The sequence below is a fragment of the Trematosphaeria pertusa genome, assembly GCF_010094035.1.
Source record: "Trematosphaeria pertusa strain CBS 122368 unplaced genomic scaffold BU26scaffold_13, whole genome shotgun sequence".
NCBI lineage: Eukaryota > Fungi > Ascomycota > Dothideomycetes > Pleosporales > Trematosphaeriaceae > Trematosphaeria > Trematosphaeria pertusa.
The window spans coordinates 894,828-919,292 of NW_022987224.1; the positions used below are offsets into that span (position 1 = coordinate 894,828).

The 24,465-nt window shown below is 45.1% G+C and overlaps 9 protein-coding genes across 9 annotated transcripts; 4 read left to right on the plus strand and 5 right to left on the minus strand.

Moving 5' to 3' along the window:
• Positions 1 to 5,213: 5,213 nt before the first annotated feature.
• BU26DRAFT_568471 (uncharacterized protein) lies at positions 5,214 to 7,341 on the minus strand (the record flags this gene model as incomplete). Its single annotated transcript, XM_033833775.1, has 2 exons — positions 5,214 to 5,222; positions 7,150 to 7,341. The coding sequence occupies 2 exons, from the start codon at positions 7,339 to 7,341 to the stop codon at positions 5,214 to 5,216; spliced, it is 201 nt and encodes a 66-aa protein (XP_033680178.1).
• BU26DRAFT_553673 (uncharacterized protein) lies at positions 7,144 to 7,821 on the minus strand (the record flags this gene model as incomplete). The annotated part of the gene is made up of 1 exon (XM_033832226.1): positions 7,144 to 7,821. The coding sequence occupies one exon, from the start codon at positions 7,819 to 7,821 to the stop codon at positions 7,480 to 7,482; it is 342 nt and encodes a 113-aa protein (XP_033680179.1). The 3' UTR covers positions 7,144 to 7,479.
• Positions 7,822 to 9,044: 1,223 nt separating this feature from the next.
• On the plus strand, positions 9,045 to 9,646 carry BU26DRAFT_77895 (uncharacterized protein). The gene is made up of 2 exons (XM_033836336.1): positions 9,045 to 9,405; positions 9,467 to 9,646. Exons 1-2 carry the CDS (start codon positions 9,110 to 9,112, stop codon positions 9,507 to 9,509), a joined length of 339 nt encoding a protein of 112 aa, XP_033680180.1. The 5' UTR covers positions 9,045 to 9,109; the 3' UTR covers positions 9,510 to 9,646.
• BU26DRAFT_522284 (uncharacterized protein) lies at positions 9,373 to 10,300 on the plus strand. The gene is made up of 4 exons (XM_033829750.1): positions 9,373 to 9,405; positions 9,467 to 9,710; positions 9,764 to 9,838; positions 9,903 to 10,300. Exons 3-4 carry the CDS (start codon positions 9,836 to 9,838, stop codon positions 10,113 to 10,115), a joined length of 216 nt encoding a protein of 71 aa, XP_033680181.1. The 5' UTR covers positions 9,373 to 9,405; positions 9,467 to 9,710; positions 9,764 to 9,835; the 3' UTR covers positions 10,116 to 10,300.
• A 1-nt stretch (position 10,301) lies between these two features.
• Positions 10,302 to 11,672, minus strand: BU26DRAFT_522286 (kinase-like protein). Its single transcript, XM_033829751.1, has 3 exons — positions 11,536 to 11,672; positions 10,566 to 11,459; positions 10,302 to 10,515 (listed from the first exon to the last, which is right to left on the minus strand). The coding sequence occupies exons 2-3, from the start codon at positions 11,338 to 11,340 to the stop codon at positions 10,376 to 10,378; spliced, it is 915 nt and encodes a 304-aa protein (XP_033680182.1). The 5' UTR covers positions 11,341 to 11,459; positions 11,536 to 11,672; the 3' UTR covers positions 10,302 to 10,375.
• A 2,276-nt stretch (positions 11,673 to 13,948) lies between these two features.
• BU26DRAFT_381139 (uncharacterized protein) lies at positions 13,949 to 14,593 on the plus strand (the record flags this gene model as incomplete). The annotated part of the gene is made up of 1 exon (XM_033822576.1): positions 13,949 to 14,593. A coding segment is annotated over one exon (645 nt), but the record flags the coding sequence as incomplete, so codon positions are not given.
• Positions 14,594 to 15,920: 1,327 nt separating this feature from the next.
• BU26DRAFT_553676 (APH-domain-containing protein) lies at positions 15,921 to 17,776 on the minus strand (the record flags this gene model as incomplete). The annotated part of the gene is made up of 4 exons (XM_033832227.1): positions 15,921 to 16,897; positions 16,945 to 17,332; positions 17,380 to 17,675; positions 17,725 to 17,776. 4 exons carry the CDS (start codon positions 17,774 to 17,776, stop codon positions 15,984 to 15,986), a joined length of 1,650 nt encoding a protein of 549 aa, XP_033680184.1. The 3' UTR covers positions 15,921 to 15,983.
• A 2,547-nt stretch (positions 17,777 to 20,323) lies between these two features.
• BU26DRAFT_78137 (uncharacterized protein) lies at positions 20,324 to 23,055 on the plus strand. Its single transcript, XM_033836337.1, has 2 exons — positions 20,324 to 21,750; positions 21,804 to 23,055. The coding sequence occupies exons 1-2, from the start codon at positions 20,444 to 20,446 to the stop codon at positions 22,957 to 22,959; spliced, it is 2,463 nt and encodes an 820-aa protein (XP_033680185.1). The 5' UTR covers positions 20,324 to 20,443; the 3' UTR covers positions 22,960 to 23,055.
• BU26DRAFT_433806 (uncharacterized protein) lies at positions 23,028 to 23,570 on the minus strand (the record flags this gene model as incomplete). The annotated part of the gene is made up of 3 exons (XM_033824044.1): positions 23,028 to 23,067; positions 23,195 to 23,214; positions 23,475 to 23,570. 3 exons carry the CDS (start codon positions 23,568 to 23,570, stop codon positions 23,028 to 23,030), a joined length of 156 nt encoding a protein of 51 aa, XP_033680186.1.
• Positions 23,571 to 24,465: the final 895 nt, after the last annotated feature.

Consider the following 24,465-nt stretch of genomic DNA (forward strand, 5'->3'; position numbering starts at 1 on the left):
TCTTAGAGGTAGTAGCGCTAATAAAACTTCTTAAGTTTCTTAGAGTAGTTCTTAAGGTTCTCTAGTAGTTTCTAGGTGTTCTCTTCTAGTAGGTATTCTTTCTACCTAACTTAGTACTTCTACTAACCTTATATACGCTTTTTATCTAGTATCTTTTTAACCTTATAGTTCTAGTCTAGTTCTACCTTAGTTTATTTATTAAGTAGTACATTATTAGGCACTAGTTTAAGTCTAGACTTATAGAATATAGAATATATCCTTATTATTAGTAGTAGTCTTAGCCTAAAGTTAATAGGTCTAAGTTATTTATTAATTTTAAACAGTTCTACTTATAAGTAGTTAAGCTTTTTACTAGATTATTTAGTACGTAAGTTTTTTTATAGAATAAAAACTTTACTTCTCTTCTTAAAGGTTAGTCTCTTAATTCTTTTTTTATTAGCTTGTTAAGTTATTTTTTCTACTATTTTTTATAGTTTATTATAGATTATTTTTATTTAGCATTTCTTCTTCTCTATCTTTAAAGAGATTATAGCTATATATATTATAAATCTATACATTCTAGCCTTATAGCTATAATATACTTAATAGAAAGTTCTCTCTATAGTTTCTTACTTTACTATATTATATACTAACTATACTATAAATAGTAGCTTAACCTAGTTATTTTATTCTTAGTTAACATAGTTTCTTAGGTATTCTTCTAGAGTTTAGTTTATCTATTCTATTTAGCTATTAGTCTATAGGTAAAAGCTAGTTAATATTTAATTACTTATTCCTATCTAGTTAAGTAGCGCGTTCTAAAACTTAGACATAAATAATTTATCTCTATCTATAGTAACTTATTCTAGTATCTTATATTAGCTAAATAGTTATTAGCTTACCTTATAAGCTAGTTCTTTAGCCTTAAGAGTTTTACTAGTTATATAAAAGTATACGTATTTAGTAAATTAGTCTATAATTACTAAAATAGTATTATACTTTCTTTATAACATAAGTTTAATTAATCTAGGTAGCTTTATAATAAAGTCTATAGTAACATATTACTATAGTACTATAGATAGTTCTAGTAGTTATAGTAGTCTATATAGCTAATACCTAACTACTTTATTCTATTAGTACTCTATATACTCTTATATTACTCTTATAACTTTCTTTTTTATTATAAAAAGCCTATATTCTTACTATAGCCTTTTAAGAGTACGTTCTATTCTCTAGTATTTATACGTTATAGTACTATAAAATTTCTAGATAAATTCTATTTATAGTACCTCTAGTACCTCTTATTTTCTCTATTTATTAGGTAGCTCTAGCCTATTATTCTACTAGTTCTAGATTTCTATAACCTAGCTAACTTATAGACTATTATATTCTAGAGTTCTATCTAGTCTAGCGTAGAGTATAGCCTTATATTTCTCTTTTACTACTACTATATAGTTAGCTCTCTAGCTAAGCACGTCTACTACTCTATTTTTAGTACTCTTCTAGTATTAGATAGTAAAGTCTAGCGTAGCTAGCGCTTCTACCTACCTAACTTATTATCTATTTAGCATTTTTATTATTATAAACGCTATAAGATTCTTATAGTCTAATATTATATTAATAGAATACTTAGCGCTCTCTAAGTATATTCTCTATTCTTTTATTACTACTATAATAGCTATAAGTTTCTTATTATATATATTATAGTTAAGTTCTAGTACTAAGAACTTTCTTAAGTAGAAGAAGTATAGCTAGTATTTACTATCTTCTCTAGGTTAGCTAAGGTATACTTCTAGAGCTCTATCTAATATATTTATTTCTACTTATATTAGTTTATTTTTATTAAACATTTATAGTAGTAGTATAGTAGTAAACATTTACTTTAGCGTCTTAAACACTTATTATTATAAATCTTCCTACTTAAACTCTTAGTTCTTTTTAGTAATCTTTATAAGTAGAGTAGTAATCTATAAATACTCTTAGATAAACTTTTAGTAGTAGTTTATAAATTCTAAGAAGAATTATACTTCTTTTACTATCTAGAGTATAGGCTAGTCTAGAATTACCTAGACCTTATCTATTTCTATCTAGATTCTCTTCTAAGTTAGATAAAATTCTAAGTAGCTAGTTTCTATATAGTAGAACTTACTTTTATTAGAAGCTATTAGAAGCTTATACTCTTTAAGCTTCTATAGTATTCTTTACACGTAGTTCTTATATTCTTCTAATTCTCTCTTTAAGTATATAAGTACATTATCTAGGTAGACTATAGTAAACCTTTCTAGATATTTATATAGAGCTACGTTAATTATACTTTAGAATATTACTAGTACGTTAGTAAGTCTAAATAGTATAACTAGATATTTATATAAACCTTCTCTTATTCTAAAGACTATTTTCTATTTATAGCCTTTCTTAATTTATATTTAGTAGTATCTCTCTTAGATATTAAACTTTATAAACTACTATACTTCTATAAGCTAGTCTATAAGTTCTAAGATTATAGGTAATAGATATTAGTTCTTTTAAGTTACTTAGTTAAGCTATTAGTAGTTAATATATAACCTTAACTATCTATTCTTTTTTAGTATAAATAGTACTAGTAAGGCTATTAGACTCTAGCTTTCTTAAATATATCCCTTTTATAGAAGTCTCTTTAGATATCTTTAAAGTTTCTCTCTTTACTTATAGCTAAGTAGGTATATTAGCTCTAGTTTTAGCGTAGCTTTATCTTCTATAAGTATCTTATAGTTCTATAGTTTATATTTAGATAGAACGCTATTATTCTATCTATTAAATAATAACGCAAACTTCTTATAGTCTTTCTTAACCTTCTAAGGTAGTTACTCTATATTAGATTATAGCTTTCTTATCTATATAACGCTAACATCTTAAGGTTATTTTTTTACCTATTTTGTTAAACTTATAAATAATATTCTTCTAATCTTTACCTCTAGCTTTTAGTAAGCTCTTAGGTAGTATTTTACTTCTACCTTCTATACTACTTTAGGTCTTCCTTAGAGCTTTAACCTAATCTAACTAATATTAGAGTTATATCTCTATAACTAGTCTAGCTCTAGAAGTACGTCTATATTTTCTAGTTCTATAATATTATAGAATTACTATTCCTATATTCTCTAGACATCTAATATCTATACCTTAGTTTCTAAGTAAATCTATTCTTAGCTAAAGATAGATAGCTAGTTATCTATAAGTTATACTTAGTAGAGTTATTATTTCTCTTAAAATAGTATATTCTATAGTTTTACTAGACTAGTAAAAATATATATTTTTACTACTCTACTATCTACATAAGCTATAAACCTCTTATTTTCTAACATAGCTTTTACGCGTAGCATTCTAGGTTTTAGAGTAATAATTTTACTAATAGTCTAAATAGAGCCTTTCTAGACTAGACCTCTGCCTTAGAAGCCTATTAGTTTTTTAACTTTAAAGAGATAATTAGTGTTAACCTCTATTTCTTTTCTACTATATATACTAGGTATCTTTCTAGTAAATATATAGTCTAGTATAGTTTTATATATTTACTTTTAGCCTTTTCTCTATAGTATAAGTATTTTTATTCTAGAAAATACTATCTATAGTTAAGCGTATAGTAATTAAGATACTAGGCCTTCTATTCTATAGTCTAGTATTATTCTTAATAGTATTAGTATTCTATAGTATACTAATTCTAAGATTTAGCGTAGTATTCTTTACTATAGACTTTCTTAACTAGTTTAGGTATTACTATTCTACTAGCTTCTTTCTTAGGCCTTAGGTTTATATACGTAGTAACCTAGATTTTCTTGTTATCTAGTCTCTAGGTACTAATAGCTACTTTAACTATAGCTTTTTCTTTCTCTCTATAAACTACTAGAAAGTAGGCCTAGTAGATATAGTTATAGCCTAGGTAGTTACTCTTATATAGCTAGTATAGCTTCTACTATAGATATACTTTAATTTTCTAATTATATAGAAATAGTCTAGAGAGTTTCTTTTCTTAGAATAACTTAGTTAAGTATACCTTATAGAAAAAGTTCTAGTACTTACCTCTTTCTACGCACCTTAGTTACTATTACTTAGCTTTTCTAGCTCTAAAGTAGTTTATAGAAAAGCCTTAGTAGATCTTCTAGATATATAAGTATACCTTCTTATCTATAAGATACTCTACTAATCTAGCTACTTTCTTAAGAGCGTCTAACGCCTTCTAGAATTCTTTATTAGTAAATAAAATATTCTAGTATACATACTAGTAGCTCTATATATTATAGAGTTCTACGTATATCTAGTACTATTATACGTTAATACGTTATTAGATAGTTTCTAGAGTAAGATATTCTATATACGTAGAATATTCTAGTATAATAGCTCTAACTCTAGTTAGGTACTATTCTAAGTTAACCTTATCTCTCTAGTATATTATATAGCTATTATTATAGTATACTATCTATATAAGGCTATTATAGTTTACTTAGATTATTCTAACTATTTTCTTTTTCTTTAGGTATTTTTACGCGAAGTGTTCTTTTTTGCTATAGACTAGGTATAGTTCTTTCTTAAAGTACTGTGCTTTTTTCTTATTTTATAGAGTTTATTTTCTCTTCTATAGAGTTTTAACCTAATCTAGGTCTATAGAGTCTCTCTAGAATATAGTCTATAGTTATCTAGTTCTAACTATTAGTAGTATAGAGTAGTCTCTACTCTATTAATATTCTAGGTTTTATTTATACTATTAGTTATTAATTTTTACTACTATCTCTATAGTATTACTTAGGTTCTTAGGTTATTTAGCGTGCGTAATATTATTCTTAACTAACTTCTTTAGCCTCTTATAGAAGAGTTCTGCTAGCGCGAAGTTATTCTAGTCTAGGTAAGCGCTTAGCTACCTAAACGTTACTACGTACTAGAATGCTAATCTAGTTTACTATAGCCTAAATAGCTTTTTCTAGGCTACCTTATACGTATTAACTTCTCTAAACGTTTCTTTAAGGTGCTTTATAAATCTAGTCTAGCTTTTAAAGATTTTATCTATAGACTATTATATTCTCTTTATATTACTCTTATTTTCTAGCTAGTCTAATATATAGAGTTTAGCCTACGTAAAAGCTTCTTCTTCTATGTTTATTATAGCTTCTAGAATCTTATCTTTATTCTATAGAAACGCTATAGCGTTATATTGTAGATATAGCTCTATAGCTACTAGAAACGCGTTAAGGTTCTTTTTCTTACTATTAAAGCGCCTAGGTAGAGTAATCTTAGCCTAGGCCTAGCGTTTTATCGCGGCTAGCTCTTCTACCTATTAAACGCTTATCTTCTAGAGTACTATAATAACTTATTAGAGTTCTATAATCTATTCTTTTATAGTTAGCTTCTAGGCCTAGGCTTTTCTAGATTAGGTTCTAACTATTAATATAGTTATTCTACTCTTTAACGTTAGGTAGTTATTTTATTATAAGCTATTCTCTTAACTAAGACTAAAGCTTACTTTTATAAAAGAAGGTAAGTAGTATACTTTAGACTAGAATCTTTAGTAATAAAGAGGTAGAGGTAATAATACTATAAATTGCAAGTCTCTATAGTAATTTAATAAATAAAGTAATAACTATAAGAAGCTATAAGAAGCAAGCTTCTTCTAGTTATATATATATGCCTTCTAGGCTAGATTAGGCGCTAAGTCTCTAGCTTTTATAGCTTGCTTAGATTAGAGTCTAATTCTCTAGGTTAGATTCTAATTTCTCTAATCTATCTAATCTATATTATATAACTCTAATTATTTCTATAACTTTACACGTAATCTTTTATTCTATAACTCTAGGTTTAGCCTACTATTTTCTCTATCTAGGCTAGCTAGCTTTATTTCTAATCCTATAATTATAATATAGTATAAGTAATATACTAATAATTACTAGAAAAACGCGCTATACTATAAGAAAGACTAGAAGATCTACGTTAATATACGTAACATAAAAACTAATCGCCTAATAAAGAAAGAGAATAATAAGATAGTAAGACTATATAAAGTTAAGAAAGTCTATCTACGCGCTTATCTACTAGACCTACTACTATCTATAAAAATCTTTCTAGTATTCTATTACTTACTTCTATAACTCTAATATAATATTAAGAGTCTTCTAGAATAAGATAAGATTAATAAAGTAGAGTTACGCTACCTACGTAGAAGAGTTCTAGAATAAGAGAATAGATTAGATAAAGTAACTAAGTAATAGAAATTTAATAAGCTACTTAATAGCTATAATAACTATAGAGATCTATAATATCTTATTAAATAGAGATACTATAAGCCTTTCTAGCAACTAGTAATAGACCTTAGAGGCTAAGATAAAGTAATTCTAGTCTTCTATAGTATATACTTAGAAAAGCTAGAACTACTAATATAGGTAAGAAAGTTAGCTAAGCTCTAATAGAGATAGAGAGAATTTTTTTCTTAGAGTTAGGCTATTTAGAATAAATAGTAGAGTAGAAGAGAGGTACTATTATAGTACTAATATAGGTTTAGATTTAGGTACTACTTATATAATAGTAGCTAGCGTCTTAGCGCCTATATAGATATTTTCTATAGCTTACTAAGCCTTCTACTTCTTATAGTATAATATATTATATTACTATATTATCTACTTTATAATAATACTATAAGTTTTATATATTATTATAGAGATATAATAGTACTAACTAGAAGAAAACTAGATTTTTTCTTAAAAGTTAGTTATATACGTATAGCTTTTTAATTACGTAATATAGTCTAGTGTAACTTTTATATAAGGTGTAATATACTATAAAGAATATATATATAAATTTTTATAGAAAAGTATTAAGGTTTCGCTTAGTTATTTAAGAAAAACGGGTTAATTTTCGTTAATTTTTATTGCTAAGAAATCGTAGGCGGTTCGATAATAAAGTACGTTAGTAGAAGAATATATTTAAATACTTTCTGGATTAGTTAGATAGAGTAATATAATTACGCTATTACACATTACGCAAGAAGAATCTAGAAGGCTATCGCGGCATTACTAATCTAGACGACTTTAACTGCATGTTGCTTGGGTCTAACGAGTCTAGGACCTAATCTGCGGCACGCCCTATGCATCACGCGTTCTTATTGCGACTACTCGACTGGCACACTCGCGCGTTTAGCTAGATCTCCTTCACCTTCCGGAGTACATGCGCTAGTTCTTCACGCTCCTCGCTATTAAGGTCTAGGTCCGAGAGGCTACGCGCTGTGCTCTCGTCCCAGGCATGACGCTTAATCCTTTGATACCCAAAATCCTGGACTTCCCCGATTGGCTCCCGCAGCCATCCTGGTATCCACCCTCTGTCCAGCCCGTCGTCCAGCCACTCCATGACATCCCTCACTCTCCGCGGCGGCGGTGTCCTCAGCTCTGAGCTCGGTTCCGTTATTGTTGGAGGGGATGCGGAAGCTAGCACGGCAATGCTATCGCGCGACGGGCTGTTCGCTTAGCGAGGGCTTCTAGTGCCGGCTTAGCTGCCAGGCGGACTGAAGGTATTCTTCTTGTTGAGGGCCAGCGCGCTCGCATTCGAAGCCGCCCCAGCTGCTGATACGCTGTGGGTAGGCAGGACTTTGGTGTTGGTATCGCGTCTCGGTCGCTTAGGACTGGTGGCGCGCATCGACATTGTATAGGTACAGGGTGCGGAAGAGGCCGCATGCTTCCGCTTCAGCGATGGGCGGTTCTCGGGCGTCGACGGCGGGGAGAGAGCGTCTGCCTGGGCTGAAGCTGGTTTGGAGAGCTGTTGGATCCAGCCTTCCACGCGTGATGTCTTTGCAGCAGCAATTAAGGGCGACAATGGCGGCGTCGTAGCCATAATGGTCGGGGCTGTCTGGCGGTTGCCTGCCTGCTAAGGTCTGCAAGACACTATATTCGAACAGAAACAGCGTCCTCCTCTAGCACCTGGTATCCCTTCATATCTAACAAGAATTCTTCATAGTTCTCGATATTAAGGTCTACACTCCAGTCGGTTTTGGCCTTGAACCCGCTCGCTGGTAGAATCACATATTGGCGATTACTAAGAAAGCCACACGAGTAACGTATCGCATGCAGCTCGTTCGCTAGGGCTCGGAAGTTAGAGTCGACACGGAGCTGCTAGGGGTACGAGGAATGTCGAGGTATAGGTGGGGGGTGTTCTAGCTAACCATGGGCGCGGTGGATGAAAGAGAGCAACTATCTGGGACGTCTCATAGGGGGGCCGACTCCTCTACTAGATCGAGGACTTCGTCATAGTTACGCTGGACTATCTTGCGGACGCAAGGGTCGGTGGCAAGCTCCGCCATCATGTTTGGCAGGGAACGCAAAAGTTCCAGAGCCTCCTATGGAGTGGCAACCTGAATACATGGTATCGAAGAGGCATTGGGAGGTGTAGAGAATGGGCGCAGCTTGTTTCCTGGCTGGCCATGCTCGTGGAAGACGGACGAGGAATCGAATGGCTCGTCCGTGCGGGCGCTAAGTCTATTGCGGTATCACACGAAAGTTGACGTCCCGCATTTCGAATCCCCACCGGGACATGGCGAGGTTGCGGGACGCAGGCAGAAGGAGGCGCGCGCCCTGTTCGCCGCGGACCCAACGACTGTCTAGCCGCCAGTTAGCCTCTCTCCCTGCCACCTGCCGCCTCGCCGGCCGGCCCAAAGCCAAAGGACCATGCCCCTCGCCACGAACTAAACGCCCACGCCCAGTCCATCAACGAATACACCTATGGAAATTAGAAAACCCTCAGCACGATAATGCACCAGGCACCCGCCTACATCCTGCTCGATAGCTTCCTCCGTGATGCTAAACTCTAGTCATAATGCCGTTCTTAAGTAAGTTAGAGTAGCGGTAACTGCCCGGCCCGCACTTGCTTTCATTCCTAAGTTGTGGAGCTGCCATTAGAGCCGTAATGCCGTGTGACCTCGCCACGGGTCCCAGCTAGGTTGGAACGAGTCATGCTGGCGCAAGCGTTACGGGCAGGGATGTAGGTGATGGACTTGCAGAAAGGCAACTGGTGAAGGCTGAGAAAGGCAGAAAGGCGAGGGACTGGAGGACTCTGCCTCGTTGGGGAGCGTGCATGATATATCGTGAGGGGTTGGCCTCACCCAGCGCTTGCTTCTTAGAGGGGCATGCTACCCATTGGTGGCGTTCGACGAAAGCGAGGCGAACACTCTGGGAATCTGCTTGCTGGGCGATTTCTGTTTACGATGGTCGAAGCGTCCCGCGCGGGTGTAGGAAGACGCCCGGTTAGTCCTCCTTGGGGGAGGAAACGAAGGTTAGCGTGTTCGGTCAGAGACGGGAAGCGGAAACCTCGTCAGGGTGGCGGATGGACCCGAGGCTGCAGGCCGCCGCGCGGCGCAGCACGTCCTCGCTTTCGATTCCGGGGGACCAAGGCGACACCCTGGTGCGTGAGGCGGATAGCATGGTGAGATGCAGTGTCCTTTCCCTATCCGTTGAGGCGAATTACTAATAACGCTTCCGGTCAGTCCATCCCTCATTTTAGCTCGACCCGCAGAAGCTCACCGGTGAGACGGCCCTATTCCGCATAAAACGCCGCCAGCATTTATTCAGTTACCACCCGTATAAAGTATGGAATCAATCGGAACCGTTTGGATCATCTTAGCCGGCGTATACCGATCCCCCCTCCTACAAAGTATAGAACGAATTCATCGCTATTGGGTTTGATCAATTTTCAGCATTCGCGCGACAACTAGCTTTGAAGCTCGGGAGGTAAGAAGACTGCGGCCTATTTAAGGGACTAGCAGGGACTAACACCGGAATAGTTTCTGCAGTTACCTAACCCCAATCCAACCCTCGCGAATTCTGAGACGTGGTCGCTACTAATTTAACCGACAATGGTAAGTACGATGGAAGCTGGCCTTCCTAAACATTAGGAATACAGAACCTGATTAGTAGCTATAGGGTTGTGGATGCACGTATTACTGGCAGACCACCAAGGCGTCTGGTTGCAAGCAGACACCTCCACATACCAAGCAAACCAAACTTCAGCAAGACCGGTGCCCTAATGCTCCCGCCGGTGGCCAGTGCGCCAATGCTACAGAGATTGCGGGTTCTTCGATCATCATAACTGAGAGCGGAAGAGTTTGCGATCAATGCCCTAGCTCTACTTCCTAAGGGAAGCAAGATTTAGGGACATTTGAATTGGTGACTCCGTTTAGTAGGAGGACCGACATCTGGCTACGGAATCGCTCGAGCTACACCAGTTTTCAGAGATGATAGCACTCGATACGAGAGGCAAGGTGGAGATGACAACACGCTCGTTTTTAGGGGTTAAATACAAATGAATTCCTTTATTCCCACGTCTTTACCCGCCGAGCGGCTGACCTGAAGTCATACACCCGCATCACCGCGTCATCTAACCAATCGTCCCTAGTTTAGTTCGCCATCGATTCGGACAAACGGTTGGACGAGTTCTTGCCAGAGGAATGATTGGACAGGTCTTTGTCAGAGGAACAACCAGACGAGTCTCTGGCAAGGGGAAGACTAGGCCATATTTGGGCGAGATATCTTGGAGCTGACATGCGGTTAGCTCCATGTGTCTCTTCGCTAAGAGCGTGAACATACCAGAACAGGTAATCTCTTTAGCCACATCAGCCGCAGAATTGAAGTAGCCCTCGCGTTTCCAACACTTGGCTATCACATCCCCGAGCGGAAGTGCACTCACGTCAGGATACTTTCCCTCCTTCATAAGTTCCTTGACCTCACGCTCCTGTTCTTCCGTTTTCTCGTGAAAAGGTTTCCTGCCTGTCACGATCTCGTAGATGGTTGATCCAAGGGCGTGAATTTCGGCGCGGATCGTAGGTGGGCGGTATTCTCGCTCATCAGGATGTCGGAAACCAATTTCGGCAACAACTTCTGCCTGGTCGTCGTCGATAGAAGAGCCACCAAAATCGCAGAGAAGAATATTCCGTGCCGAATCTATTAACAAATTCTTCCCAGATAGGTCAGCGTGGCGGATGTTGTTCTGATGGACATAGTCGAGTACTTCGGCAACGTCTCGACACCACTTAATCCTCTCTTTGGGTGTGGCGTTGCCTCCCTCCTTGTAGTACAGTCGGAGGCACCCAGGCTCCGCTCGTTCGAGGTAAATGCCATACTCATCCACGCTCATAACATTAGGTAGGTTTGGGTGCTTCCCTAGGCGGCGATACACATGCTTTTCAATCTCCATAGCTTGCGCATACTCCTCGAAGGGTAAAGGTACCTTGAGCACCACACCCGGGCGGTCCTTAATGTCGCAAATAACAGAGTACCCCGCACGGATAATAACCGTTGTATTCTCAGGTCTCTTTATAAAGCCTGTCCGCACCGTTGTATTCTCTGTAGTCTCACTCTCCATGTGGAATCGTGGAGGATGAAGGGTGGAACGAAATCTAAGGATCTGTGTGCGTGCTGTGGTATATCATGAATCGCGATGGCCAGATAGGGTGGGACGTGCAGCGCTCGGTATTTATCCTGCTTGACAGGCCATTAACCGTTGGAATTTAGAGGGCTTGATAGGAAATAACCGTTGTCACGACAGGGGGTTACGTACGATGAGAATAGGCTTATTGGCACATCCAGTGGCCACTATCAATCTTTGTAGACAGTAGAAACTGGACGGAGAGCAGGAGGAGTGGGTAGGCGGGCCGTGTATCGGTGTAGGCGGTTGTGTGGGAGTTGGTGTGGTGGTGCAAGTCTCTTAGTAATTAAGGAAAACGGCTGAGGGCACTGTTTTAGCGTCGCGCAGCATCCGTGTGGCGCAGACAACGCCAAGAAAGGATTCTGACTGCGCCACCAAAAAAAATCTTATCCCGCTCGCGGGTGCCGATTCTCCCGATGGCACATGGCAGCTCCAACAGCTAATGAAGTTAGGGAACGCCACGACGACGAAGCCGACCAGGTCGATGAGGTGTCTCGCAGACCTTCGGCGAAACCTTCCCAACGACGTAAACATACTATGCCTCCTGTCCAGGAGAAGTGCCGCGGTCGATCACGAACTGCTGCTAAGCGGCGGGACTGGAGCACCATACCTACGAGGATATTGTCAAGGTTTGATCCCATCACGTGTATGCTTAGTCAGGCCTCATGATAAATACGCGCCCAGGGGCCCGATTCCAGGCTCCCTGAGCAACCTCCTCGTCAATACATGCCACGTTTGCTGTCGAAGCTCATGGAACCGTGACAGATATTGCGACGAGTTACCTCGTTCCAATCACGGCCATTGTCAACTCCCAGAATGGATATCGCGACTCGGTCCCCATTCCTGGTCGGTGCCAAGCCGGGATATCTGCAGCGTATCGTGTCCATCGGCAAAATTTACCGGAGGGCCTGCGGCTTGCCGAACATCGAGCCGGACCCCGACAGGAAAGGACGCGTCCGGAAGCCGAGCGCGAAGGTTCGCCGGCTAGCCAGTCACGCTCCGCCCGCCTCGTCCGTACCGAAACCACACCGCAATCTACTCCCACAGATATCACAATCCAAGTATTTCGAGAATTGGACATTTTCCTGATGAGTCAGCAGATATAATAGTCGTGGCATGTTCTTATTTGTATGGCAGATTGTTAGGTCACAACGACCGATTTATACGGGCTAAGATCCTGTTACCTTCTCCGCTGTACCGCACGCACTAATTCTGCAATCGTCTGGCACCTAGAAAGCACTATCAGAGAGACTGCACTCGTGTTGCGCACCCGTTCTCTCGAGCTACGTAGCAGTGTCTCCGGTCAGGACGTAGCTCTGTCCAACCCGTCCTCGAGCCGCCCCATAACATCTCTTACTTTCCGCGGTGGCGGTGGTGTCGCTATCGCGTCTCAGATGCTTGGGACTGGTGATCGCACGCTTCTGCTTTTCGCCTTGGCTATAAGAGTCTCTTCATGACAGGCCGAGCGCTATCTTGCAGAGTGGGCCACAGCGGATTCCACGCGGGGAAACCTGCTCCGCCCTCTCCACTAACCAAGCTTGTGTTCCGCCTTTCCATGAGCTGGCCTGTGATTCCTCCCCCATATATGTTATTGTGTTTGTCAGGTTACGTGTACCACTGACGCCGTCGAAGCTGGCAAAAGTTGCCACCGACGTCCTGCCGGATAGGCCTTCGTGGAGGGGTTTAACGAGTTCTCTGGATGGCGCGTTAACAAGTTTTCACAGAGAGAGGTTCCCTACGCCCTCGCCGCATCTAAACTCGGTCTTAGAGCTAGCGCAAGCCCAAAGGTGTCCTGTCGTGCGCCTAGGACGAGTCCGCATCGGCTGGCCAGAGAAGGCCTGTCTCGGGCCTGGCTAGCGAGCCAAGCAGTCATAGGTCGGGCGGTTTTCGTAAATGGATGATCGCATCGCCCAAGCGGAGACGGGAGTTGATGTGGGTGTGGTGCGGCCGGCCGGTCCGCAGTTTTCATCGTGATAGCTTGGCGCCCCAACAGCCCACAAACGGCGATCTGCAAGCTACCATCCATCGCCTCTGCACTTAGCCATCCACCAGAGTAACTTCTCTGAGGAATTTTCTGGCCACGGCGACAAGGACGAATCGAAGACTCGCGCTGCTAAGAATACATGCCTTTTAGGCACCCTCTTCCCCTCTCCTCCCTGGCCTCCAAGCCGGCAGCTTTTGGAATGCCCTTCCTCCAGTCCATATCAACGGGATCCCCTTACTCCCCCCGCATCTTTGCATTCCACACTTTTTATATGCTCTCTATAATTGGGAACCTTACAACACCTTATAACAGATCTCCGTACCAATCTGTTTCAAGGTTCTCTTTCTGGATCTAGGTACCGTTGCGCTCATCTATTCCCGTCGCATTTCGCATCATTTGCTAACGACAACGATAGAAACGATGGCAAAGAATGATGAAGCATATCGGAAAATTGTTGCCACGCCACTGGAATTGCTTGGTGCGGGCATCTCTGGACACGTCTTTGTCGTCGACGATCGTACTGTTGTCAAAGTCGCATTGAAGAGCAACAATACATACGTGGACAACGAAAGGCTTCAAGACCACTTAATCGAGCGATGCATCTACGAGCGACTTGGGAAGCATAAACGGATATGCGAGCTCAAGTATGCAATTGACCGCGGGCTTGTTCTTGAGAGACTCAAGCAATGTCTACGGGAGCGGTTGGAGGACTTTCAGAAGCTCGGCACGGTACCCTCGCACGAGGAGGCATTTAGATGGTCGATTCAGGCAGCACAAGCATCTGCTTATATCCATGAGAAAGGAATTCTTCAGAGCGATATGGGCTGCCATAACTTTCTTCTTGATGAAGACGACAACGTTAAACTCTGCGATTTCGGCGGCTCGTCGATTGACGGCTCTAAACCTTTATGCGCCCCCGGAGCTGGATATCAACGCCCTACGGACGACACCGATACTTTCACGGTCAAGGATGATTTATTTGCCCTTGGCAGCACCCTCTACGAGATTTGGACAAGTAAAAGGCCCTACCAGAACGACCAAAACGATTTTCGGTGCGAGAGAGATCACTACAGGACTGTGTTGGATCACTTCAGAAACCAACGTTTCCCGGATCTGACGAGGGTCCTTCCCGCTGGGATTATAAGGCAATGCTGGCTCGATCACTACACGTCGGCTGCAGAGGTAGTTATGGACCTAGAAGCACTCTGCAAAATTAGACAAGCACATTCCGACTGCAATGAGCAGGATAAATCATAAATAGAGGCAATAATCCACAATTTTTGGCCGGTTTATTTTGCCGTCATCTGCCACCCTTGCTACAGTCCTTCCGCCTACGCAGCTGCACTCTAACAAAATACCATATTCTTGGCTTCCGTAGGCATAATTGTTGTCGTCTCAGGTTTAAGATGGTGTAACGAATTCCTAAGTCTAGCGTTAGCTAACTTACAGCTACCTTATCTGTGCGAACAGCGTACCTCAATGTATTCCGCCCGTTCTCCTACGCACACTGGGCAATCGGTGTGCCGGGTCGTTGAACCAAAGACTGCAGCACTTGGAGCAGCATCTCGACACTCTTGACGCGTGCTGATTGGATTCGGTTTGCTACAAAGCAAGTATGTCCCAGTCGTAACTCTATGCTGATTTCCGGCCTGGCATTTGCTGTAAACAAATACAGTGTCGGTATATTTGCATATGGTTGTGAGAGATTAGGTGAAGTCGGTTGCCTAAAGCTTAGTTAGCGTTACTCCCCCAGTTGCGCAGTAGCCATTTCCAGCCGTCCACCACATGCGTCTATCTTCTATGTACGGTTGGAAATTACGAAACCCGATGTGTTCATAGCATCCCTCGAAGGTTTCGTCGGCCTGAGTCCTTCACGTTAGTGTTGTCAGTATCTTGAAAAGGCGCCGAAGTCGATCCTACCTCGGGCATTGAGCTGTATTAGCCGGGCGGATGGCGCGTTTCGAAGGTCAAAGGCGGTCGCGAGTCGGGGGACGTTCGATGTTAAATGCACGATTTCGATCAATCACGGAACGGATATAATACCTGCGAAATGTCAATATAGGTGCTTGTCGCCAGGCCGGGTCGAGGGACGTCGAAGAGTACCAGTGCAGTCTCCGCGACTGTGTTCCAATAGAAGCGCCTTGTTCTGCATATATATCGATGTATATGGCGCCGACTGAAGAAGGTAACGTAGGTCGAGGGAAGACCGGTCAGCGGCGGAACTGCTGTCGCTGATGGGCCCGGGGCATACCTGAGTCGACGCTGCGAAGGTATAACAAGGGCAGAGCAGAAGCGAAGGCTACACAAGACAAGGAAGAGGCCAACGCCGCGATGGACGAAGACTTAGACACTCTGCAGGCGTACTCCTTGGCGTCAATGACCGCAGACAATGATGCATGCGAGATGCACGCTCTGGTGCAATTCTGCACAAGAGTCTGGCTGTCATCTCCAGCGATGCAGCGCAATGGGACCTAGCGGGGAGTATGAGAACTGGGCACAGCATCCGAGTTCTTCCAAAACTAGCAACTTTGTACTTGAAACAGGCGTAACAATTGAGTTGTGTAACTTATCCAAACATGGGAGAAGATACTTCGGATCAAGTTTCAAACGGCCACTCTTTCTCCCACACCTCCTTTTCCTTTGGATTGGAGGCGAAGGTACTAATGATCTGTTCCCTCATCTGCGTCAATGCATCCAGAGCCTCATCGTACTGATCAGGCCTCACAATGCCCTGCTCAGGGAATAGTTCTCCCAAGCTGTCTCGTATTGAACGCATTGCTTCCATGCCTCGTGTCACGCCTTGCATATCAGCTTCAAGGTCGCTCCGGTCTTTGTTTGAGAAGGTGAAAGGACTGGTCGAACGTGTGTCTGCTGAGAAATCTGTCCACGTTGATTCCAACTCAGCTAATTGTGAGAGATAGGTCACCTCACCATCGATGAGAATGTTGCGTGCTAGAAGTAGAAGTAGATACTTCTGCGTATGCTGAAACTGGAGTGCAGCATAGAGTCGTGGGTTTTGGTGATGTGTCAGGGTGTTGTACAATGAACACAGGGATTGGTGTAGATATAAGGCCTCAGCTTGCTGCCTTGCAGAAGGTTCAAGTCTATCCAGGTCCTTTCTTGGTTGAGGTCTTGCCAAACCATTGATGGGTGAGCCAACGTAGTCAATGATGTGAGGTTGGCGGGCATGGAAATATAGCGGAGATAATTCCGTTGACTGCCAGTCTATAAGACCCACAACTTTGGTAGGCTCGGAGATGTCGACAAAGATGTTACCAAGATGTAAATCATCATGCCAGAGATGCGCTGATGATATTTCCTCATCTTTTGGGAGAAGGACCTTGATTATGTCGAGATAGTGGCGCAGAGCCTTCAATTTCTTTGCTCTCGTCGGTTGATATGTTCCTGGGCCGCACAAGGTAATTGGAGACTTGGGTAACTTAGGAAGTTGGCTAACACACGATATCTCGCGGTGACCGATTGCGGTATGATATGCTTCTAGAGAGCTCCCTTGCTTTGTCAGTTCAGTAATTTTCATGTCCAGCTGGCGTTCTTACATGGCCCTCTGTCAAAGTTGACTGTTGCTCTCCCATTGTCGAAATTTTCGCGTCCTGTTGACAGGCCAACAGCATAGCACGTGTTTTTGATATGATTGCCCTTTGCATCGACGTATAGTGGCTGAGCATCGGGCGTGTCGTCGAGGTCTTTCGAGAAATAAAGGCTTCCATACTTGGCAAAGGAAACTGACGTCCAGGATTTCTGAAAACCAGCGATCGCCTTCACCACAGCGAACCTGTCTTTGATGTTCATCTTTGGCCAGACATGTTCTAATTCGATACCCGGCACCCGTTCCATGATGATGTATTCAGCGCCAACTGGGCTCTCGTGCGCATGAGAACACCAAGCTAGAACTTTAGGGACAGGGGTGCCAAGAACGTTTCGTGCCTGCAGCGTTAATCCCATGAGCGTAAGGCTCTCTAGAGACGACTTACGAAATCCATTGTCGCAACTTCGCTGGCTGTGGTGAAATGAGGTAAACCAGCATTTGGGTTCGGAACTTTGGCTACAACGCGAGAGCCGTTGTCCATGGTAAGCAGCATGCTCTTGTTGTACATACCATCAGGATATTTGGAGATCCTGACGCATGTTCTCGCCCCAACAGCCTCGGCTGCACAACGAGCAAGCTCATTGACATTGAAGCGTACACGGCGCTGCGACAGTTCATATCGCTCGTTGCAGACGAAACGACCTCGAGTGTAATTGAACAGGTCTTCGCTATGTTCGACATCTGGATGAATTAGCAATCGGACCTATGCTTCGAAATCAGATAAATGGACCAGGAAGTAACGCTCGTGAGGGTTGACGACGATGAGCGTGACCAGTTGTCATGTTTCTGCGACTTTCTTTGGTCCAATACCGTGTATATCTAGGAAGATACATGCCTGCCGCTGTACTTGTACGTGTCGTTGGGGTTTATAATTGTCGGGTTCCGAGGCTGATCGGCGTCGCCAAGAGCCAAGTACGTAAGCGCGCGCGCCAAAGAAGCCCGTCACGTGCCCGTGCCCTTTCACTTGCGTTAATTCGTCCAACAACCAATCTCCACCTGGCGCTTTCAGCTACTTCCAGTCGTCTGAGCCCTAGACGCGCTCTGTTCTCCACTGATCATGCGAGATCGCACCACAACGGACTGCCATACAAGCACAGCACGGTTTTGAGCTGGGCCATTCGTCCACAGCGACTAAATCTGAATACAATGTGTCTGTCTTACCGCGCGCGAGGAATGGGGCACACTTCCTCTGATGAAGATGCGATGCTCAGCCAGCAGGCTGAATGTATAAAGCGCGAGTCCGTCCTACTTGAGAGCGGCAAAACCCATTTCTTCCTCCCAACCTACCGTGGCAAAAAACGAAATCTCACTATACATTTCCATAATCCAAGTCAGTTATGCAAAGACTCTTCACATTAGATAGATTCGAGCTGATCAGCAACCTAGTCAACATGAGTCGTGCGCTGAAGTCTTCGCTGCAAAGCCTCAAGAACTGGGTCCTTCAGAGCAATTCGCGTGTACAAAAGATAGCAAGCGATCTGCTTGCGAGCTGTGTGTAAGACGAGTGCTGTGATCCTACCGGCTGTCGGCTGGGCGTGTCGACGTCAGGCTCTTCGTCACAAGTACCTCAGAGGTAGGCACTACTTACATACACAGATTACTGTTCACACTTATCGCTCTTGTCCAACGTCCATCGCGCCCAACCTAGACTCTTGTTGCATTCTTGCTCTCTATTCCCGCTTCAAGCTGTTCTCTTCGCGCGATCATGATCTGTCAACCCTGCTCCAGCCTTGCGCCACGGCTCACCGGTAGGCTGCAGCCCCCGCTCTTTGACAGCCTGCCCAGACCGACAGCTCTCTACATCACAGATTGTCACAGCCTTATCGTTTGCTGTGATCCATCCACCACCTCCTTCTTCTGTCTGCGCTCACATATCTGGTAGCTGAAGATCATTTGCTCAGCGTGACCGAGCCGCCGTACGCTATCGATAGCTTCCCGTGAAGGCAAGAACCTCTGGCTCCTCTGCACCATCCTCTAGCCCTTGCTCTTCTTCCGCCGTGGCGGGCGATAGTCCATGTTTGGTGTAGATTGAAGTGGTTAACATCTTCGGTTGTAGTGTCTGCATGGACTACGAGCGCGTTTTTGGGACGGGACGAGGCTGGGGGCAGGCCAGCTAGTTGGTGAGCATCTGGGGACAGCGGAGCTGAATGTTAGTAGTTGCAGCAGATGCTAGTAGTAGGCGGGAGTGTCGCGAATGTATTGTCCTGGCTGTAGGAAGCCGATCGAGTCCTTCTTGACGCTTGCTTTCGCTGACCTGGTGGTCTCGGTGGCGAGGGACCAAGCGTATGGATAACCGAGTGAGCTGTTCGCACCGAGTAATGCTCGCCTACGTGCGGGACGGCGCCGGGAGGGGCTGTCTGCTTGGGTCAAGGACGAGCGAGGTCGTGCCGTCAGTTGCTCACGAAAGGGTGATGGTGCCTCGTACCTTTCAGCGATGTAGCTGGCGAGTTCGAATGCCTCTGGTATGAGTAAGGCTCGATGAGGTCCAGAGCTTGCGGCGTAGGTTATGATGTTGAACGCTCGAATGTGTAGGTCCTGGGGGATGTCGGGGAGTGAGCTCATGTGCGGGCGGTGAACTCCTTTGATCGTGGCGGTGACGAGATGAGTATACTGCGTAGTATACCGGGAGGGGAGAGGATTCTGATGCAACGCTGCTGAAGAACGTATCCTGTTGGGGTATACTGCGATGTATGTGAGGTGAGGAGGAAAAGAGTGTGAAGTTCGGGCGAGGGTGCTTTATCCCGGTGGGAGTTGGGCGGTTCACGCTTGCTGTCCACGCTTGCTGTCCACGCTTGCTGTCCACGCTTGCTGTCCGGGACTTGTTGAGTGTTTTGTTGGGCGAGTGGCGGGAGTCGTGCTCGACTATGGGTGGAAGCTATGCTCGACCGTGGGCGGAAACTGCGGTGTATGCGATCGCCGCGCGGTGTGAGGTGCGAGGTGCGGAGGGTGGTGTTGTTGGGCGACTGTCCCGATCTGGAGCGCTGAGGTCGTGATTTTTGGGGAGCGCGGTGCTCTACTGGTGAAAGTTGTGATGACGCGATTCGTCCGAAGCTGCGAGCGTATGGTCCGTGCGTCTTGGCGAGGAGCGAGGCTCGAGTCCACAGCAACCCGCCATCGCGTTCGCACCGCACACCACAACGAAAACCCGCCATATCACAGACGGTGAAGCCAACTTCTGGGAAGCTGTTCAAGGAATTGGCTCTCGATCACTCCCTTAACCGGAGTTTTGCCGAGAGCCTGGGAATGAGATTGCTGCGGTGAGTCATTCCTGCCTCAATTTGCCAAACACAACCGCTGAAGCAGAGCCGGGTCAGTAACGTTAATACCATCACACCGCTAAGTCGAGTTGTCTCTTTCCCCCTCCCAAATGTGCGACCCTTCTTCTTTCTTCCTCAGACAAATACCCTGACGCTGACAATCTCAATCTCGAACAGTTGAGCGCACGTAGCATGGCGTCCGACGGTCGCAAACAGCCGCCATGGATCCCCCCCCAAGCCCGACCCGACGCCCAGCTGCCCCGACTGAAGATCTACAACAGCCTGACGAGGAGCAAGGATGACTTTGTCCCAGTCGATCCGACAGGAAGGATGGTGACGTGGTACGCCTGTGGCCCAACAGTGTACGAAGATGCCCATCTGGGCCATGCCAAGAATTACGTCTCGACCGACATTATCCGCCGCATCATGAAGGACTACTTCGGCTTCCGTGTCAAGTTCGTTATGAATACGACCGATATCGACGACAAGATCATCCTCCAGGGCCGCCAGCAGTACCTGCTCGCGCGCTTCAAGCAGGAGCATGCCACTGAGGACGACTCGGTGAGCGATTCGATTTTGGCAGAGGCCAAAGCCGCATTCCGGCACTACATTGGCAAGAACCTTCCGTCTCTGCCCTCGGATACGAGCCCAGAGACTTTTCCCGAGGCAGCGGACAAGGCATATAAGGAAAAGGCCGAGCCTTCACCTCTGGCCGACGCCGCGACAGCAAAACAGGGCCAACAGGGCCAAGCTGTTACTGTCGCCGATTTGCTGTTGAAAGCACACATTGGAACGGCACGGTCGGCTGTCGAGGCCCTGCAAGCCCCAGGAAAGCTACCTGAATTTTTCACCAAGACGGACGATATTTTGCTCCCATATCTCGATGCCTTGCATGGTGCAGAGATGGACTCCAATAACCACAAGATATACCTGGAGCTGACCCAGAAATTCGAACGCCGCTTCTTCGAGGACATGAATGCGCTTAATGTCCTGGCTCCCGACCAACTCACTCGTGTGACCGAGTATGTCCCTCAGATTGTCCGCTTCGTTGAGAAGATTGTGGCGAACGGTTTCGGTTACGCTACCCCTGAGGGCTCCGTATATTTTGATATCGACTCGTTTGAGAAGGCTGGGCACAGCTACTCCCGGCTGGAACCATGGAACAAGAACGACCCTGCCCTCCAAGCCGATGGTGAAGGTTCACTGTCCAAGGGAAGGTCAATGAAGCGGAGCGAGAATCATTTTGCGCTGTGGAAAGCTAGCAAGCCAGGCGAGCCAGCATGGCCGAGTCCATGGGGTCATGGGCGGCCAGGATGGCATATTGAATGCTCTGCAATGGCCTCCGAAGTGATCGGCAAGACGATAGATATCCATTCCGGAGGCGTCGATCTTCGTTTCCCTCATCATGATAACGAACTCGCACAATCGGAAGCTTACTGGTCGACTCCGGGCTGCCAAGTACAGTGGACAAATTACTTCATTCACATGGGGCAACTAAGGTAAAAGGTTTTAAATACCCAACTCGTCGTACAAAGGAGCTAACAGATCGTAGGATTCGAGGCTTGAAGATGAGCAAGAGCCTTAAGAACTATACGACCATCAGAACTGTTCTCTCCCAAAAGGAGTGGAGTGCACGTTCTCTCCGAATTTGCTTCCTCCTTATGCCTTGGCAGGATGGTATTGAGGTAACAGACGAGCTTATGAAGGCCGTAGTCAGCTGGGAAGGCAAGCTCAATAACTTCTTTCTAAAGAGCTTGGACCTCTGGAAACATTCCAGTGCCGGGACTACAACAATGCAAGAGCTTGGCATGGCAGACCAGCAATTATTAAGCGCCCTGGATAAGGCGAAAGCCGATGTTGACACAGCTCTTTGCGATTCCTTCAACACCTCAGCTGTCATGAGAATCCTCTCTGATCTTGTTACCGAGTCTAACTCGGCAGAGGCACTCTCAGATCAGACAGTCATCTTGCTCGCCCGGTGGGTAACACGCATTGTCACCATATTTGGTCTTGATCCCGAGGGAGATCTCAGCAACCTGGTCCGTATAGGGTGGTCGGGCCTCGATATTCCCGCGCCAGCAAAACCCTATATCTACCCCGCATCTCAATTGCGCGACAAGGTCCGAACCTTGGCATATTCCGGCTCGGTCGATCATACAGCTATAGCGAAGCTCGCTGACGGAATTACGATCGCGGCGTCAACACCAGTGGTCGAGTCCTCCAAACCATACGATCAGGTGCTGCAGCAGTTCCGCACCAACGTCAAGGCCCTCGCGGCCCAGCAAGCGCCGGCAAAAGACCTTCTCGCCTTATGCGACCAGCTCCGCGATGTACACCTCTGGAACCTAGGCATCTATCTCGAGGACCGCAACAACCCCCAGCCTGCTTTGGTACGACCCCTCGATAAGTTGCTCATAGAGGCGCGCGCGGAGCGGGAATCAGCTGGCACTGCGAAGGCGAAGGCTAAGCTGGAACAGGAGGCCAGGAAGGCTGAGAGGGAGAAGGAGCTGCGCGAGCGCGCCAAGGTCGACCCCCTGTTGATGTTCAGGACCTCGGACGAGTACTTGGAATGGGACGAAAGCGGCATCCCGACCGTGGACGCAGCGGGGAATGTGGTGTCCAAGAATAGGCGCAAGAAGCTAGTCAAAGAGTGGGAGAAACAGAAGAAGAGGCACGATGAATGGCTGCCGACGCAGCAGGCAGCATAGAAAAGGGGACTCGGAAAATGGTAGTGCCTACTTTGGTGGACAATCCCCTTTTACCAGTGTCTCCATTCTTAGGTTAAGGTGACCCACAACGTTGAAAGAGTGTTCTTCCTTGCGTAGATAGAAATAAATGAGTGACGATTACAGACGAAACGAGGATAAAGAAGACCCATCCCGCCATCCAGGCGTGACACGATGTTGGATCGTGACTTGATGCTGACCCTTTCCGTCGCCCTACGGACTACTCAGCGGAATTGGCTCCCGTTTCCCCGAACGAAAATGCGGGAAACCTATGCTTGTTGTAGTCTCCATACTTTATCCATACAACACTTCAGCAATGACAATGATCATCGCAACATTCGCACTTCCCACATGTCCACGCCGAGGAGCAGTGTTTACATTGGTCTCCGTGAGTAATTATGGGCGCCGAAGCAGGGAATAACCCCACTGGACACTAACATCCATTGTTTAGATAAGGCGCAGCATGGATATGCAGGTAGATTACTTACGAAAGCCACATGATGTCCGCAGCTATCATCTCCTTTCTGCTCATCCAATACACTCAAAACCGTGTCACGTCTCGGCCAGCTGATTATGTCCTCGACGTTCGACATACTGATCAGTTCAGGTTCTATATACTATTGTAAGTACGTAGTCTAGATGAAGCTTCGGAGCAGGTATCCACTTACCGATATAGTTGGAAGCTAAGTAAGTACCAAATACTCCTGGGGCGTCTGATTTGCTTTGATAGAGTTCAACGGGCTAACGGGAAAGTTGGGGCAAGACCGGACTTTATCTATCAGTGCCTCGCCTGTACCACCACTTGTCCCCCGCTCGTATTCCCTCACCAACCCCATGCAGCCTTGCCTCTTTTGGGATTTGGCGCTGGTGGCGACTATGCGTACGCCAACCGCATCGAAGGGGGCAACCTTCGCCATTGCGAGCGATCTGGGCCATTTCTCGCCCCAGTATGGCATCGTGATTAATGTTCTTATGGCATCGGGCACGTCCTGCACGGGAGATCTTTCATGGGGGCTCTAAGTTCACTACTCATACCTACTTCTAGGCGAGCAAAGTTGCCCCTCTGGTGCTTGCGTAGGCCTCAGAGGAATGCAAGGTGTGTGGAGGATGCTCTACGTCTAGCGAGGGTCTGCTCGTGTCGACTCTTGAGTGGCTGGGGTAAGCTCATGGCTGTAGTGAGCAACCGACTGCTGACCGGCTGCATGATGCCGTTTTCGTCTCACCGGAAGACGCCCTGACCACGTCAATAACACATGCATGAATGGCAAATGCACTATACGCCACCCCGCCCAGTGGTTCCTAGCACCAATATCACTGGGTATTCAAATGCCGAGGACGGGCAATTTGATAGATCGGCGATGCTATACAGATCGGATGCAGGCGCACTCGCAGTCTGTATATTATCGAGCCGTGCTTACTTATTCTTTAACAAGGGGTTTAATGCTCACCTTTCTTGCTGTTATGGAATCAGGTGGCATTTGACAGCTC

What these genes read in the sequence shown, in the direction of transcription:
- BU26DRAFT_78137 (XM_033836337.1), top strand. Translation starts at nt 20,444, where the DNA reads ATGGCGTCCGACGGTCGCAAACAGCCGCCATGGATCCCCCCCCAAGCC. An exon ending in ATTCACATGGGGCAACTAAG is followed by an intron (nt 21,751 to 21,803) that starts GTAAAAGGTTTT and finishes AACAGATCGTAG; the next exon opens with GATTCGAGGCTTGAAGATGA.
- BU26DRAFT_522286 (XM_033829751.1), bottom strand. Translation starts at nt 11,340, where the DNA reads ATGGAGAGTGAGACTACAGAGAATACAACGGTGCGGACAGGCTTTATA. An exon ending in TAAAGAGATTACCTGTTCTG is followed by an intron (nt 10,516 to 10,565) that starts GTATGTTCACGC and finishes ACCGCATGTCAG; the next exon opens with CTCCAAGATATCTCGCCCAA.
- BU26DRAFT_77895 (XM_033836336.1), top strand. Translation starts at nt 9,110, where the DNA reads ATGCTACCCATTGGTGGCGTTCGACGAAAGCGAGGCGAACACTCTGGG. An exon ending in TGCGTGAGGCGGATAGCATG is followed by an intron (nt 9,406 to 9,466) that starts GTGAGATGCAGT and finishes GCTTCCGGTCAG; the next exon opens with TCCATCCCTCATTTTAGCTC.